Source organism: Oncorhynchus gorbuscha, linkage group LG16 (assembly GCF_021184085.1).
Source record: "Oncorhynchus gorbuscha isolate QuinsamMale2020 ecotype Even-year linkage group LG16, OgorEven_v1.0, whole genome shotgun sequence".
NCBI lineage: Eukaryota > Metazoa > Chordata > Actinopteri > Salmoniformes > Salmonidae > Oncorhynchus > Oncorhynchus gorbuscha.
In genome coordinates this window covers 53,679,130-53,691,872 of record NC_060188.1, presented here as the reverse complement: position 1 = coordinate 53,691,872, position 12,743 = coordinate 53,679,130, and the positions used below count along the sequence as shown (strand labels likewise).

At 40.3% G+C, this 12,743-nt stretch overlaps 1 protein-coding gene across 2 annotated transcripts in view; it reads left to right on the top strand.

Annotated features, from left to right (window-relative positions):
- LOC124000897 (opioid-binding protein/cell adhesion molecule-like) overlaps nucleotides 1–12,743 on the top strand; it is a 412,918-nt gene that overhangs the window by 286,627 nt on the left and 113,548 nt on the right. For both annotated transcript variants that reach the window (XM_046307575.1, XM_046307574.1), the window contains one exon: nucleotides 2,801–3,036. In XM_046307575.1, coding sequence (XP_046163531.1) covers nucleotides 2,801–3,036 — 236 coding nt within the window. The remainder of the gene's footprint in view (nucleotides 1–2,800; nucleotides 3,037–12,743) is intronic.

Below are 12,743 nucleotides of genomic sequence, written 5' to 3'. Positions count from 1 at the left end.
TTTCTCAGATCTACAGCATAGCTGATCGCTTTGGGTATGCGCAAACTCAACATTTAATTTCATGTTTAAAGTGGTCACGTAGTGATGTAGCTGATTTGAAAATCAATTGTGACGTTATTTAGATTAACAATAAATGTGAAGTCTCTCAGTCAAAAAATTGAATGACTTGAGTGGCTATACATTAGTATTTCAATAACAAGAAGAGGAAATGTTGTATTCTGATTAAACTAATCGTGCTTCTGACTGAAGTCCTGTATAGTCAGTAGCTCACCAGGACCAACGTTGGAGATCTCTGCTCTGTTCATATTCAACTCAATAAACACTTACTGCCAGTTAACTGCAACATGGAACAAACTTTTACAGCAAGGGTAGTAGTAACTAGTCTAAGAGAAACGGAAGGATACTGTTGTCTCTGCACATCTAGTCGAACTTCTTTAACTTCATGAAATCAACTAGAAGATTGATTACAACAAAGACGACTTAGTAACTGCATGCCAACAGAGTGGCAGTTGACTAATGAATCTTGTGGGAATTGCTGATGCTCTACAATCTACAGATCATAATGGGAATCCATAGTCAGTTATGTATCCTGTCAGATAAATAAATGCATAACCGATTTTTCAGAACAAATATGATATGATGAGAGATTGCAAAATGAATGAAGAGTCACTGCACTAAAAAACAATCCTATAAGGCTGTATTTCTGGACAGAACAAAGGTTGTTGGCCTTTTGTCAAAATATATAACTTTTGTTATACTGGTGAATATTGTTATTTTGCTTTTCCTTAGGTAACACTTCAATCACATACATTAACCTTTAGCCTTGGATTTGCATTGCAAGTTTGTACAGAAGTACAGTTCCCCAATAGTTTTGATATCTGTCTGCAAATACTGTCAGATACACCACTGTAGCTGTATTCCCATCCTTCCCTTTCTTGCTCTCCTCTGTCCATGTTTAGTATGCAGTGGAAGTGGAAATGGAATTATGAGCGTTATGATATTCCTACATTGAAGTTCATTGAAGGTTAGGCACGGAGGTTATGATCCAATAATCTGTCCTGAATTTAAATCACGTTGTTTGTTTGTTAGGCTTCTCTCTTTTTCAAATACATGGTTCGACTGGGCTTTTCCACAGGGCCTGGCAACCAGAGAATACCAAGGAGATACAAATCGGACTTGGCTTAGGTTCCCAGTGTAAATAGGAATTTTGCACAGGTACTGACATTTAAGGCAATGTACCATGGTAATTGCGACAGAATTTGTTTGTAAAATGCTAAGCATATGTTTTATTTCCATAGAATGCATGAATCACTTCTAATTAAGCCTCATGTATGTAATTTGGTGTTAAGTGTGAATAAAATGAATTTATGAGCAAACATTTAACACCAATCAATGGACACATGTGCAAGTATAGTTAAAATATAGGTTATAACTCACTGAAAATGACAATCTGCGACTAATATATCCATTTCTAAATTATACATACTCATTGATTCTTGAAGAATGTTACTTATGAATACCGCATGAGCTTAGTTCAACTGCTGTACCCCATCAGATCCCAAAACATAATCTTGTTTTACTCAATTGTTAGTCCAGGCCTTGTCTGGACTAACAGTGGAGTGCTGCATCAGATGACCTGGCCTCCACAATCACCTGAACTCAACCCAATTGAGATGGTTTGGGATGAGTTGGACCGCAGAGTGAAGAAAAAGTAGCCAACAAGTGCTCAGCATTTGTGTGAACTCCAAGACTGTTGGAAAAACATTCCAGGTGAAGCTGGTTAAGAGAATGCCAAGAGTGTGCAAAGCTGTCAAGGCAAAAGGTGGCTACTTTGAAGAATCTCAAATATAAAATATATTTTTGATTTGTTTAACACTTTTTTGGTTAGTACATGATTCCATATATCTTATGTCATAGTTTTGATGTGTTCACTATTATTCTACAATATAGATAATTGTACAAATAAAGAAAAATGCTTGAATGAGTAGGTGTGTCCAAACTTTTGACTGGTACTGTACATGATAATTAAGTATATCCTATGTAACTATATCGTTCTTACATTACACTTGATTCTGTATAGCCTTTGAACCAGGCCATAACATAGAAATAAACTAATTTAAAATGACTGGTAGTTAATGATAGGATGTGCCTGGTTACAATTGTTTTCACCAGGTCCTAGTCTATTTATCAACCCTGTTAGTACATGTGCATGCAATGGTAGTGGCACCTTGTACATTACTTACATGTAACAAGGTCATATTTTGGTTTGATTTATTAACATGGTAATTCACAGGTGACTTTCAAACGTGTAATTACAAAACATTAGTTACACAGTGGAACAAGAAAATGTGTAATAGCATCAGTAGTTACACAGGTGGAATAACCTTCAGTAAGTGAATGTGTAATTACACAGTCCTTGTTCCAAAGTCTATTGTGGATGTATAGCCTCATTGAGAGCTATCCTCGCTATGTGGTCAGTTCTTTTATCAAGGTCCTGGTGCCTTGATTCAAATACTCAAGGGCAGAGTATTGGTCTGAACAAAAGCATGTGCATCATGTGGGGCCCCAGCAACAGTGTTGAAGAACATTATATTGTATAATAGTGCACAAGGTCTAACTTTGTCAAAAAAGTCATACAAAAGCTACATCCTCACACAATATCATCAGTCAGACATATCAGTCAATGAATATCACTCAATTGTGCTTTACAATAGAATGGACACCATAGAACACTGTAAAAATATGCTGGAATGCTTAACACTCATCCTCTTCTCTCTCTGTTTCTCTCTTTATCTCACAGATGTACTGTGGACAGCAAGGTATCGCGGGTGGCTTGGCTCAATCGCACCACCATTCTTTATGCGGGCACTGACAAGTGGTCTCTGGACCCTCGCGTTGTCCGAATGGACAACACACCCGTGACAGAGTACAGCATAAAGATCCAGAACGTGAATGTACACGACGAGGGGCCCTACGTGTGCTCCATCCTCATGAGCAACAAACCCAAATCGTCCAAAGTGCATCTCATTGTTCAAGGTACTGCACTTTTTCTTCAGTCAGATTCAGCCCATTTTCCATAGTTCTCTTGGGGTTTGCGATTAGAGTTTAGTCAAGTTGTCATCTAGACTTACAGGGCTGATTGATATCACTGTCTTTGCATGGTAGTCTGACTTTAGTGGTGAATTTACAGATGCAATATTTGAAACTCGTGGCTGTGATCATTTTGAATTAACCGGTGGGGAGGTATGATGGGTAAATTGAAGAGAAACCTTTGCCAGGATGATGTAATTAACTGGAACTCGCCAAACGTGACTCCCTTAGATTAATTGGGATTTAATCTAGGTTTCATTTCAGATCGTTGATAGATATTGATTTGCGGGCACAGCCAGTTGGATAACCGTGCCCCAGTTTCAGAGCAAGGACTTGCTAAATCATCTGTCGATACCTGGACTTTTGTTATAATTTACAGTGAAATCAATTTCTCTCACGCTCAGTTTCCAAAAACCATTAGCACCACTGCCCTTTGTCGGGTTTTGGGGTACAGAACATGTACACACTCATTTAACATTGAATTAAAACTGAACAAGATGAACTAACGATGAGAGGATCTTGCATTTAGAAAGGGACCAACGCTACAACAGACAATAGTATGCAATCATAAAACTGATAACTGCTGGACTAGACATAATTCGGCAATAGCTATTTCTTGCTCAAGAGTCACCAAGAATTGTTTATTGTCCTGTTTGGAAATGCAGCATTTTGCTAAGAAAACTATGTATTATCTGTTATTCATTAACCTTTTGAATTTAGCCCTGACACTATTTACAGGAAACATTTAAAAAATAATAGCCAGTGCATGTTTGTTTTTTTAAATATTAGATGTTCTCTAATTAGCAGTGGCATGCAGATTAAAACAATTGTTCAGTCTGTGAACCCAGAACAAATTAGTGTACTTAAATTGTTTTTTCCAACTGTAATTAACAGATCATTGATGAGAATGTCAGCTACACCGTATGATTACTCTTCATAATATATCATTAATACATTATTATTGTTTGTTATTGAAGCTTAATTTACAGATTTAAATGCTACCTTATTATATTTTCACACTTCACTATCAGATTGTAAAGGTGCTTGTTTTAAGATAAAGAGAACGGAGTGGCTGCGGATCCGACCTTTTCTCTGACCTTTTTATCTGAGCGCTGAAGGTCCCAAACCTTCTGCACATGTCCGGATCACTTACTGCGCATGACCAGAGAGAATTTCCAATGCCTCGTAAAGCAGGACACCTATTGGTAGATGGGTAAAATAAAACACAGGCATTGAATATCCCTTTGAGCATGGTGAATTCATTAATTACAATTTGGATGTTGTATCAATACACCCAGTCAATACAAAGATAAAGGTGTTTGCCGTGTAATCAGATGTCTATACGTGAGTAAAATAACTACCAACGATGTATCTTTATAAAGGCAAATGTATTGCTAACTTGACGTTGCTTCACATTACAAGCCACATGAGAGAGAGGGATGCTCCATAGTGATAACACCATAGTGTCCTTCCTAACTCAGTTGCCGGAGAGGAAGGAAACCGCTCAGGGATTTCACCATGAACTCAATGGTGACTTTAAAACAATTACAGAGTTTAATAACTGTGATGTGAGAAAACAGAGGATGGATCATCAACATTGTAGTTACTCCACATTAGTAACCTAAATTACAGAACAGAAGGAAGCCTGTACAGAATAAAACAATCAATGAACTGTTTGTCCTGAATACAAAATGTTATGTTTGGGAAAATCAAATACAACACATTACTGAGTACCCCCTGCAAAAAAAAAAAAAATCAATGAACTGTTTGTCCTGAATACAAAATGTTATGTTTGGGGAAAATCAAATACAACACATTACTGAGTACCCCCTCCATATTTTCAAGTATGGTGGTGGCTGCATCATGTTATGGGGTATGCTTGTAATTGTTTTTCAGTATATAAAAAAGAAGCAGAATGTCGCAAAGCACAGGCAATCTTAGAGGGAAACCTGGTTCACTCCGCTCTCCACCAGACACTGGGAGATTAATTCACATTTCAGCAGGATAATAACCAAAATCACAGGGCTAAATACAAACTGGAGTTGCTTACCAATAATACAGTGAACGTTCCTGAGTGGCCGAGTTTGACTTAAATATACTACCTTTGACTCATGTCTCCTCACCTGCGCTCCTTCACCACTGGTGTCCTCTCCTCTGTTTGACCTCACCCTCTCACCTTCCCCCTATCACAAGGCAGGCTCTGTCGACCTCATCTTTACTAGATGCTGTTTTTCCACTAACCTCATTGCAACTCCCCTCCAAGTCTCCGACCACTACCTTGTATCCTTTTCCCTCTCGCTCTCATCCAACATCCCACACTCCCCCTACTCGGACTGGTTATCGCCGCCGTCCCAACCTTCTTCTTGCTAGTTTGACTTAAATCCTCTTCTCAAAATCTATGGCAAGACCTGCAAATTGTTGTCTAGCAATGATCAACAACAAACTTAACAGAGCTTGAAGAATTTTGAAAATAATAATGGGCGAATGTTGAACAATCCAGGTGTGGAAAGCAATCTCTTACCCAGACTTACCCAGAAAGAGTCTGCCAAAGGTGCTTCTACAAAGTATTGACTCAGGGGTGTGAATACTTATGTAAATGAGACATCTCTGTGTTTCATTTTTAATACATTTGCAAAAATGTCTAAAAACATGTTTTTCACTTTGTCATTATGGGGTATTGTCTATAGATGGGCGAGACAAAAAATCAATAACATCAGAACCACAAACGGCTACTGATGTTTGATTTTGTACATTTAAAAAAATAGACCAAAAGCTACGTCCTACTCCTTCCCTGACTTTTCCTAAATGTTTGTATTTTACATTGCTCTTTAGTCAGATTTTTAAAATCACAATCAGAAAAGTATTTAGAGCATTTTTCCTCATTTTTTCGGTCCCAGATGCTCTACAACATCCGCTAACCCTGAACAGGAAGCGGCACAGGTCCTAATCCAGGCCTTGACTGGATTACTGCAACTCGCTGTTGGCTGGGCTCCCTGCCTGTGCCATTAAACCCCTACAACTCATCCAGAACGCCGCAGCCCGTCTAGTGTTCAACCTTCCCAAGTTCTCTCACGTTCCTCCCGCTCTCTCCACTGGTTCCAGTTGAAGCTGCATCCGCTACAAGACCATGGTGCTTGCCTACGGAGCTGTGAGGGGAAATCTCAGTACCTCCAGGCTCTGCCCTACACCCAAATAAGGGCAGGTTCATCCACCTCTGGCCTGCTCGCCTCCCTACCACTGAGGAAGTACAGTTCCCGCTCAGCCCAACCTATTCCAAACTTAACCCGCCAAAATGACGAGATGTGGGACATTGGTACTTAGCCAGGTGCTAATGCATCTCTCTCTCTCCTCACTGAATGAATGACAAATGGATGAATGGGTGATAATCATGCACTTTACTTAACAATTGAATTTAAATTAGGCCTAACAATGGGTGAAGAGGATTGATTTAATTTAGGAAGACAATATTGATGAGTTTATGTTATGCCTATATATCAGTGTTGACACTCATGTTTATAGCAAATAATTTGACCGTGCTCCATGTGTGTTGACATCATTCTCTTTTAAGTTTTACTTTGGAAAAAGAAGCTGTTATGGGACCGTTTTAATTTCTATAACTCTATCTACTAGTTGAATGTATTGTAAGGGAAACTAAAAAATGCTATGTGTTGCAATAGGCCTTTAGAATAATGCAAAACATATCCTTGACTCTATCCGAGTTGATGAGCGAAGGGAAGCAAACGATGCCAGCCCACTGAATGAATGACAAATGGATGAATGGGTGATAATTGTGCAAATTATTTGCAATTTAAATTGTGCCTAACTGAATGATAAAGAGGTTGATATAATTTATAACAACAATAGTGTAATGATGAGTTTTTGTTATGCCTATATTTATCAGTGTTAGTGCTCATGTTAATAATTTCTTTGTGCGCCTTGTGGGTTGATACCATTCTCTTTTATGTTTTACGTAAAATAATCTGTTTCATTTACTAACTCTTTTACTAATCATATTTATTGTAAGGGAAATGAATATGTTGCAGTAAGCCTTTAGAATTATACAAAACCTAAACTTGATTCTATCCAAGTTGATGATTGGGAAACAAACTACACTTAAACTACAAACTACACCTAAACTACAAACTACACCCAAACTACAAACTACACCTAAACTGCAAACTACACCGAAACCTATACCTATACACCTATACCAAAGTTGTAATTGACAGATGCAGGGAAAGGAGCATCACTTTATCAAATCCTCCTTCAGAGAAACATGCAGGTCAAATGTTTCTGTATAGTATCAGAAGCAGCATATTCTGCAGCTTCTGTGGAAGTTACCTTTGTCTAATAACTCAACATTCAAGAGGTGGCACTTTATTTCCAAATGTCACTTTTCCAAGAATATCTGTGCTGTCCATGCGTTTAGCACATTTTCCTTTATTTATTTCACCTATATTTAACCAGGTGGGCAAGTTGAGAACAAGTTCTCATTTACAATTGTGACCTGGCCAAAGCAGTTCGACACATACAACAACACAGATTTACACATGGAGTAAAACAAACATACAGTCAATAATACAGTAGAAAAATAAGTCTATATACAATGTGAGCAAATGAGGTGAGATAAGGGAGGTAAAGGCAAAAAAAGCCATGGTGGTGAAGTAAATACAATATAGCAAGTAAAACACTGGAATGGTGGATTTGCAGTGGAATAATGTGCAAAGTAGAAATACAAATAATGGGGTGCAAAGGAGCAAAATAAATACAGTAGGGGAAGAGGTAGTTGTTTGGGCTAAATTATAGATGTGTTTTGTACAGGTGCAGTAATCTGTAAGCTGCTCTGACAGCTGGCGCTTAAAGCTAGTGAGGGAGATAAGTGTTTCCAGTTTCAGAGATTTTTGTAGTTCGTTCCAGTCATTGGCAGCAGAGAACTGGAAGGAGAGGCGGCCAAAGGAAGAATTGGTTTTGGGGGTGACCAGAGAGATATACCTGCTGGAGCGCGTGCTACAGGTGGGTGCTGCTATGGTGACCAGTGAGCTGAGATAAGGGGGGACTTTACCTAGCAGGGTCTTGTAGATGAACTGGAGCCAGTGGGTTTGGCGACGAGTATGAAGCGAGGGCCAGCCAACGAGAACGTACAGGTCGCAGTGGTGGGTATGACCACTCACATGACCACTCACCCGGTGGCATTGCTCTGGGTTCTAAGCAAATACTAGTAACATAAGGCCATTAGGCCTTTGTTTTTTACTAGGACGTGTAGAATTACACAAAACATTAGGCCTTTGTTTTTCACTAGGACGTGTAGAATAATACAAAACATTAGGCCTTTGTTTTTCACTAGGACGTGTAGAATAATACAAAACATTAGGCCTTTGTTTTTCACTAGGACGTGTAGAATAATACAAAACATTAGGCCTTTGTTTTTCACTAGGACGTGTAGAATAATACAAAACATTAGGCCTTTGTTTTTCACTAGGACGTGTAGAATAATACAAAACATTAGGCCTTTGTTTTTCACTAGGACGTCTAGAATAATACAAAACATTAGGCCTTTGTTTTTCACTAGGACGTCTAGAATTAAACTAAACATATCAAACCTTGCGGGTAGATATACATCTGATGCTAAAGGGAACGCCCGGCAACGTTCTCAACGATCTCAACCTTCTCTTGCGGGTACTTATAGGCTGAAAGACCAGGCAGTTCTAATGTTTATCCATTTTGAATTCAGGCTTTAACAAAACAAAATATGGAATAAGTCAAGGGGGATGAAAAATTTTGAAGGCACTAACAGAACTGATTATAATAGCATAGTATAACGTTACAAAAACACCACATATTTCTCTCATGTGGCCAAAATTCAACAGCGCACACTGCTAGGCAAAATACACAGGTAAGCTATGTTACAGTTTAACCTGAATCTGCTCTAAAATTCACTCACTGTACATCATTCAAAACAACACTTTAGGTTATTTTGAATCAACACTGTATAACTCAAGATGATCTAAATGCATATCCCCATGAAACTGATTGAGAACAAATGGTTGGAAGGCTGCATGGACGTTTGACCGGGAAGAAAGGTCCTGAACGGTCAGTTCCGCAGCCCCTGCCTAGAGAAAAACAACTCTCACATAAGGAATCAGCTTTCCCAACTGCTGTGTTTTCTGATGGCAGACTTTCGCCTATACTTCATATGCGTCCTAAACGTGACCCTCTCACCCTTAACGTGACCCTTAAGTTGGTGGGTACAACATGGCTGAACTTGTCGGGGGGCTCTTATCGTATGAACCAAAGAGACTTCAATGGAGAGCAGCGCTCTGAAGAACGCCATGTGAGAGCAAAGGTGACTCATGGGTGCCAGGACATTTTAATATTTCATGCTGTGTTTAGCCATGAAATGCTTCACAGATGTTGTTGTTTTTTTATCACATTTCTCTCCGCACCACCTTCTCTGACATCCTGCCTATTTATACACCACAGGGAAGAGGTAAGAGTAGGATTGTTCTTGTCTCTTTCATAATTACTGTGTATATATATAGATCTTATGCTGAGTTCCATTAAAACATGTTTTTTTGCAAATGGGTGTTTTAACCAACTTTTAAACCTCTGCTGGTAAAGACTATTTTGGATTATGATCGGCTTAGATATTGCTGTAATGTCAGTGCTACATCTATTTTGGTTGAGAATGACGCCAACTGGAAAACCATATCTTTTTCGAAAACCTGCATGCACTTCCAGAAACACCCATCTGTGATATCGATCAGAAGTAATTCAATAGGGTATAAGTAACAAAGGAGAATGTACAGGAGCCCCAGACAGAAACCTGAAACTTGGATTTAACCTCAAACTTTTAATTTGGTAGAGAACACAAATAAGTATTGTAACAAGGTTTTATACTTACAAAGGGGACCAAGGTTGTTATTATTGCAGAGGCGGCATTTGACTACATTTATCTCTCAACCATTTAAACCTGAGAGAAGTGAGAGAATCCCCGTTTGTTTTCACAAGATAATAATGCCACTTTCACAGAAAATACAGACTTTATAGGAAGCCCTGGCAATTCCTAACATTCACTTGTGTTTCTTAGTAAGATTTCATAGCTGTAACTTTCACCCATGCTTCTGAACCTGGAACCTCTGAAATGCAAGTTATTATCTCTTGAGGAATTCTTAGTCATTCTACACTGAATAAAAATATAAACGTAACGTATAAAGTGTTGGATCCCATGTTTCATGAGCAAAAACAAAAGATCCCAGGAATTTTCCAGATACACAAAAAGCTTACTCTCTCAGATTTTGGTCACAAATGTGTTTTCATCCCTGTTAGTGAGCATTTCTCCTTTGCCAAGATAATCCATCCACCTGACAGGTGTGGCATATCAAGAAGCTGATGAAACAGCATGATCATTACACAGGTGCACCTTGCGCTGGGGACAATAAAAGGCCACTCTAAAAAGTTGAGGGAGCGTGCAATTGGCATGCTGACTGCAGGAACATCCACCAGAGCTGTAGCCAGATAATTTAATGTTATCTACCATAAGTCACCTCCAACATTGTTTTAGATATGTGACAGTACAACCGCAGACCATGTGTAAGCACAGGACATCCACATTCTGCTTCTTCACCTGTGGGATCATCTGAGACCAGCCAACTGGACAGCTGATGAAACTGTGGCTTTGCACAACTGAATAATTTCTGCACAAACTGTCAGAAACCATCTCAGGGAAGCTCATCTGTGTGCTCAAATCAAATCAAACTTTATTTGTCACGTGCGCTGAACACAACAGGTGTAGACCTTACAGTGAAATGCTTACTTACAGGCTCTAACCAATAGTGCAAAAAATGTATTAGGTGAACAATAGGTAGGTAAAGAAATAAAACAATAGTAAAAAGACAGGCTATATTCAGTAGCGAGGCTATAGAAGTAGCGAGGTTGAATACAGACACCGGTTAGTCAGGCTGATTGAGGTAGTATGTACATGTAGATATGGTTAAAGTCACTATGCATATATGACGAACAGAGAGTAGCAGTAGCGTAAAAGAGGGGTTGGCGGGTGGTGGGTGGGACACGATGCAGATAGCCCGGTTAGCTAATGTATGGGAGCACTGGTTGGTCGGCCCAATTGAGGTAGTATGTACATGAATGTATAGTTAAAGTGACTATGCATATATGATAAACAGAGAGTAGCAGCAGCGTAAAAAGAGGGGTTGGGTGGGGAACACAATGCAAATAGTCCATGTAGCCATTTGATAACCTGTTTAGGAGTCTTATGGCTTGGGGGTAAAAACTGTTGAGAAGCCTTTTTGTCCTAAACTTGGCACTCCGGTACTGCTTGCCATGCGGTAGTAGTGAGAACAGTCTATGACTGGAGTCTTTGACCATTTTTAGGGCCTTCCTCTGACACCGCCTGGTGTAAAGGTGCTGGATGGCAGGCAGCTTCGCCCCAGTGATGTACTGGGCCGTAGGCACTACCCTCTAGTGCCTTGCGGTCAGAGGCCGAGCAATTGCCGTACCAGGCAGTGATGCAAACAGTCAGGATGCTCTTGATGTTGCAGCTGTAGAACCTTTTGAGGATCTCAGGACCCATGTCAAATCTTATTCGTTTCCTGAGGGGGAATCGGCTTTGTCGTGCCCTCTTCACTACTGTCTTGGTGTGTTTGGACCATTCTAGTTTGTTGTTGATGTGGACACCAAGGATCTTGAAGCTCTCAACCTGCTCCACGACAGACCCGTCGAGGAGAATGGTTGGCGTGCCCGGTCCTCCGTTTCCTGTAGTCCACAATAATCTCCTTAGTCTTGGTTACGTTGAGGGATAGGTTGTTATTCTGGCACCACCCGCCAGGTCTCTGACCTCCTCCCTATAGGCTGTCTCATTGTTGTTGGTGATCAGGCCTACCACTGTTGTGTCGTCTGCAAACTTAATGATGGTGTTGGAGTCATGCCTGGCCATGCAGTCGTGGGTGAACAGGGAGTAGAGGAGGGGACTGAGCACGCACCCCTGGGGAGCTCCAGTGTTGAGTATCAGCATGGCAGATGTGTTGCTCACTACCCTCACCACCTGGGGGCGGCCCATCAGAAAGTCCAGGATCCAGTTGCAGAGGGAGATGTTTAGTCCCAGGATCCTTAGCTTGGTGGTAAGCTTTGAGGGTACTATGGTGTTGAACGCTGAGCTGTAGCCAATGAATAGCATTCTCACATAAGTGTTCATTTTGTCCAGGTGGGAAAGGGCAGTGTGGAGTGCAATGGAGATTGCATCATCTGTGGATCTGTTTGGGCGGTATGCAAATTAGAGTTAGTCTAGGGTTTCTGGGATAATGGTGTTTATGTGAGCCAATACCAACCTTTCAAAGCACTTCATGGCTACGGACGTGAGTGCTACGGGTCTGTAGTCATTTAGGCAGGTTGCCTTTGTGTTCTTGGGCACAGGGACTATGGTGGTCTGCTTGAAACATGTTGGTATTACAGACTCAATCAGGGACATGTTGAAGATGTCAGTGAAGACACCTGCCAATTGGTCAGCACATGCCCGGAGCACATGTCCTGGTAATCCATCTGGCCCCGCAGCCTTGTGTATGTTGACCTGTTTTAAAGGTCTTACGTCGGCTACGGAGAGCTTGATCACACAGTTGTCCGGAACAGCTGATGCTCTCATG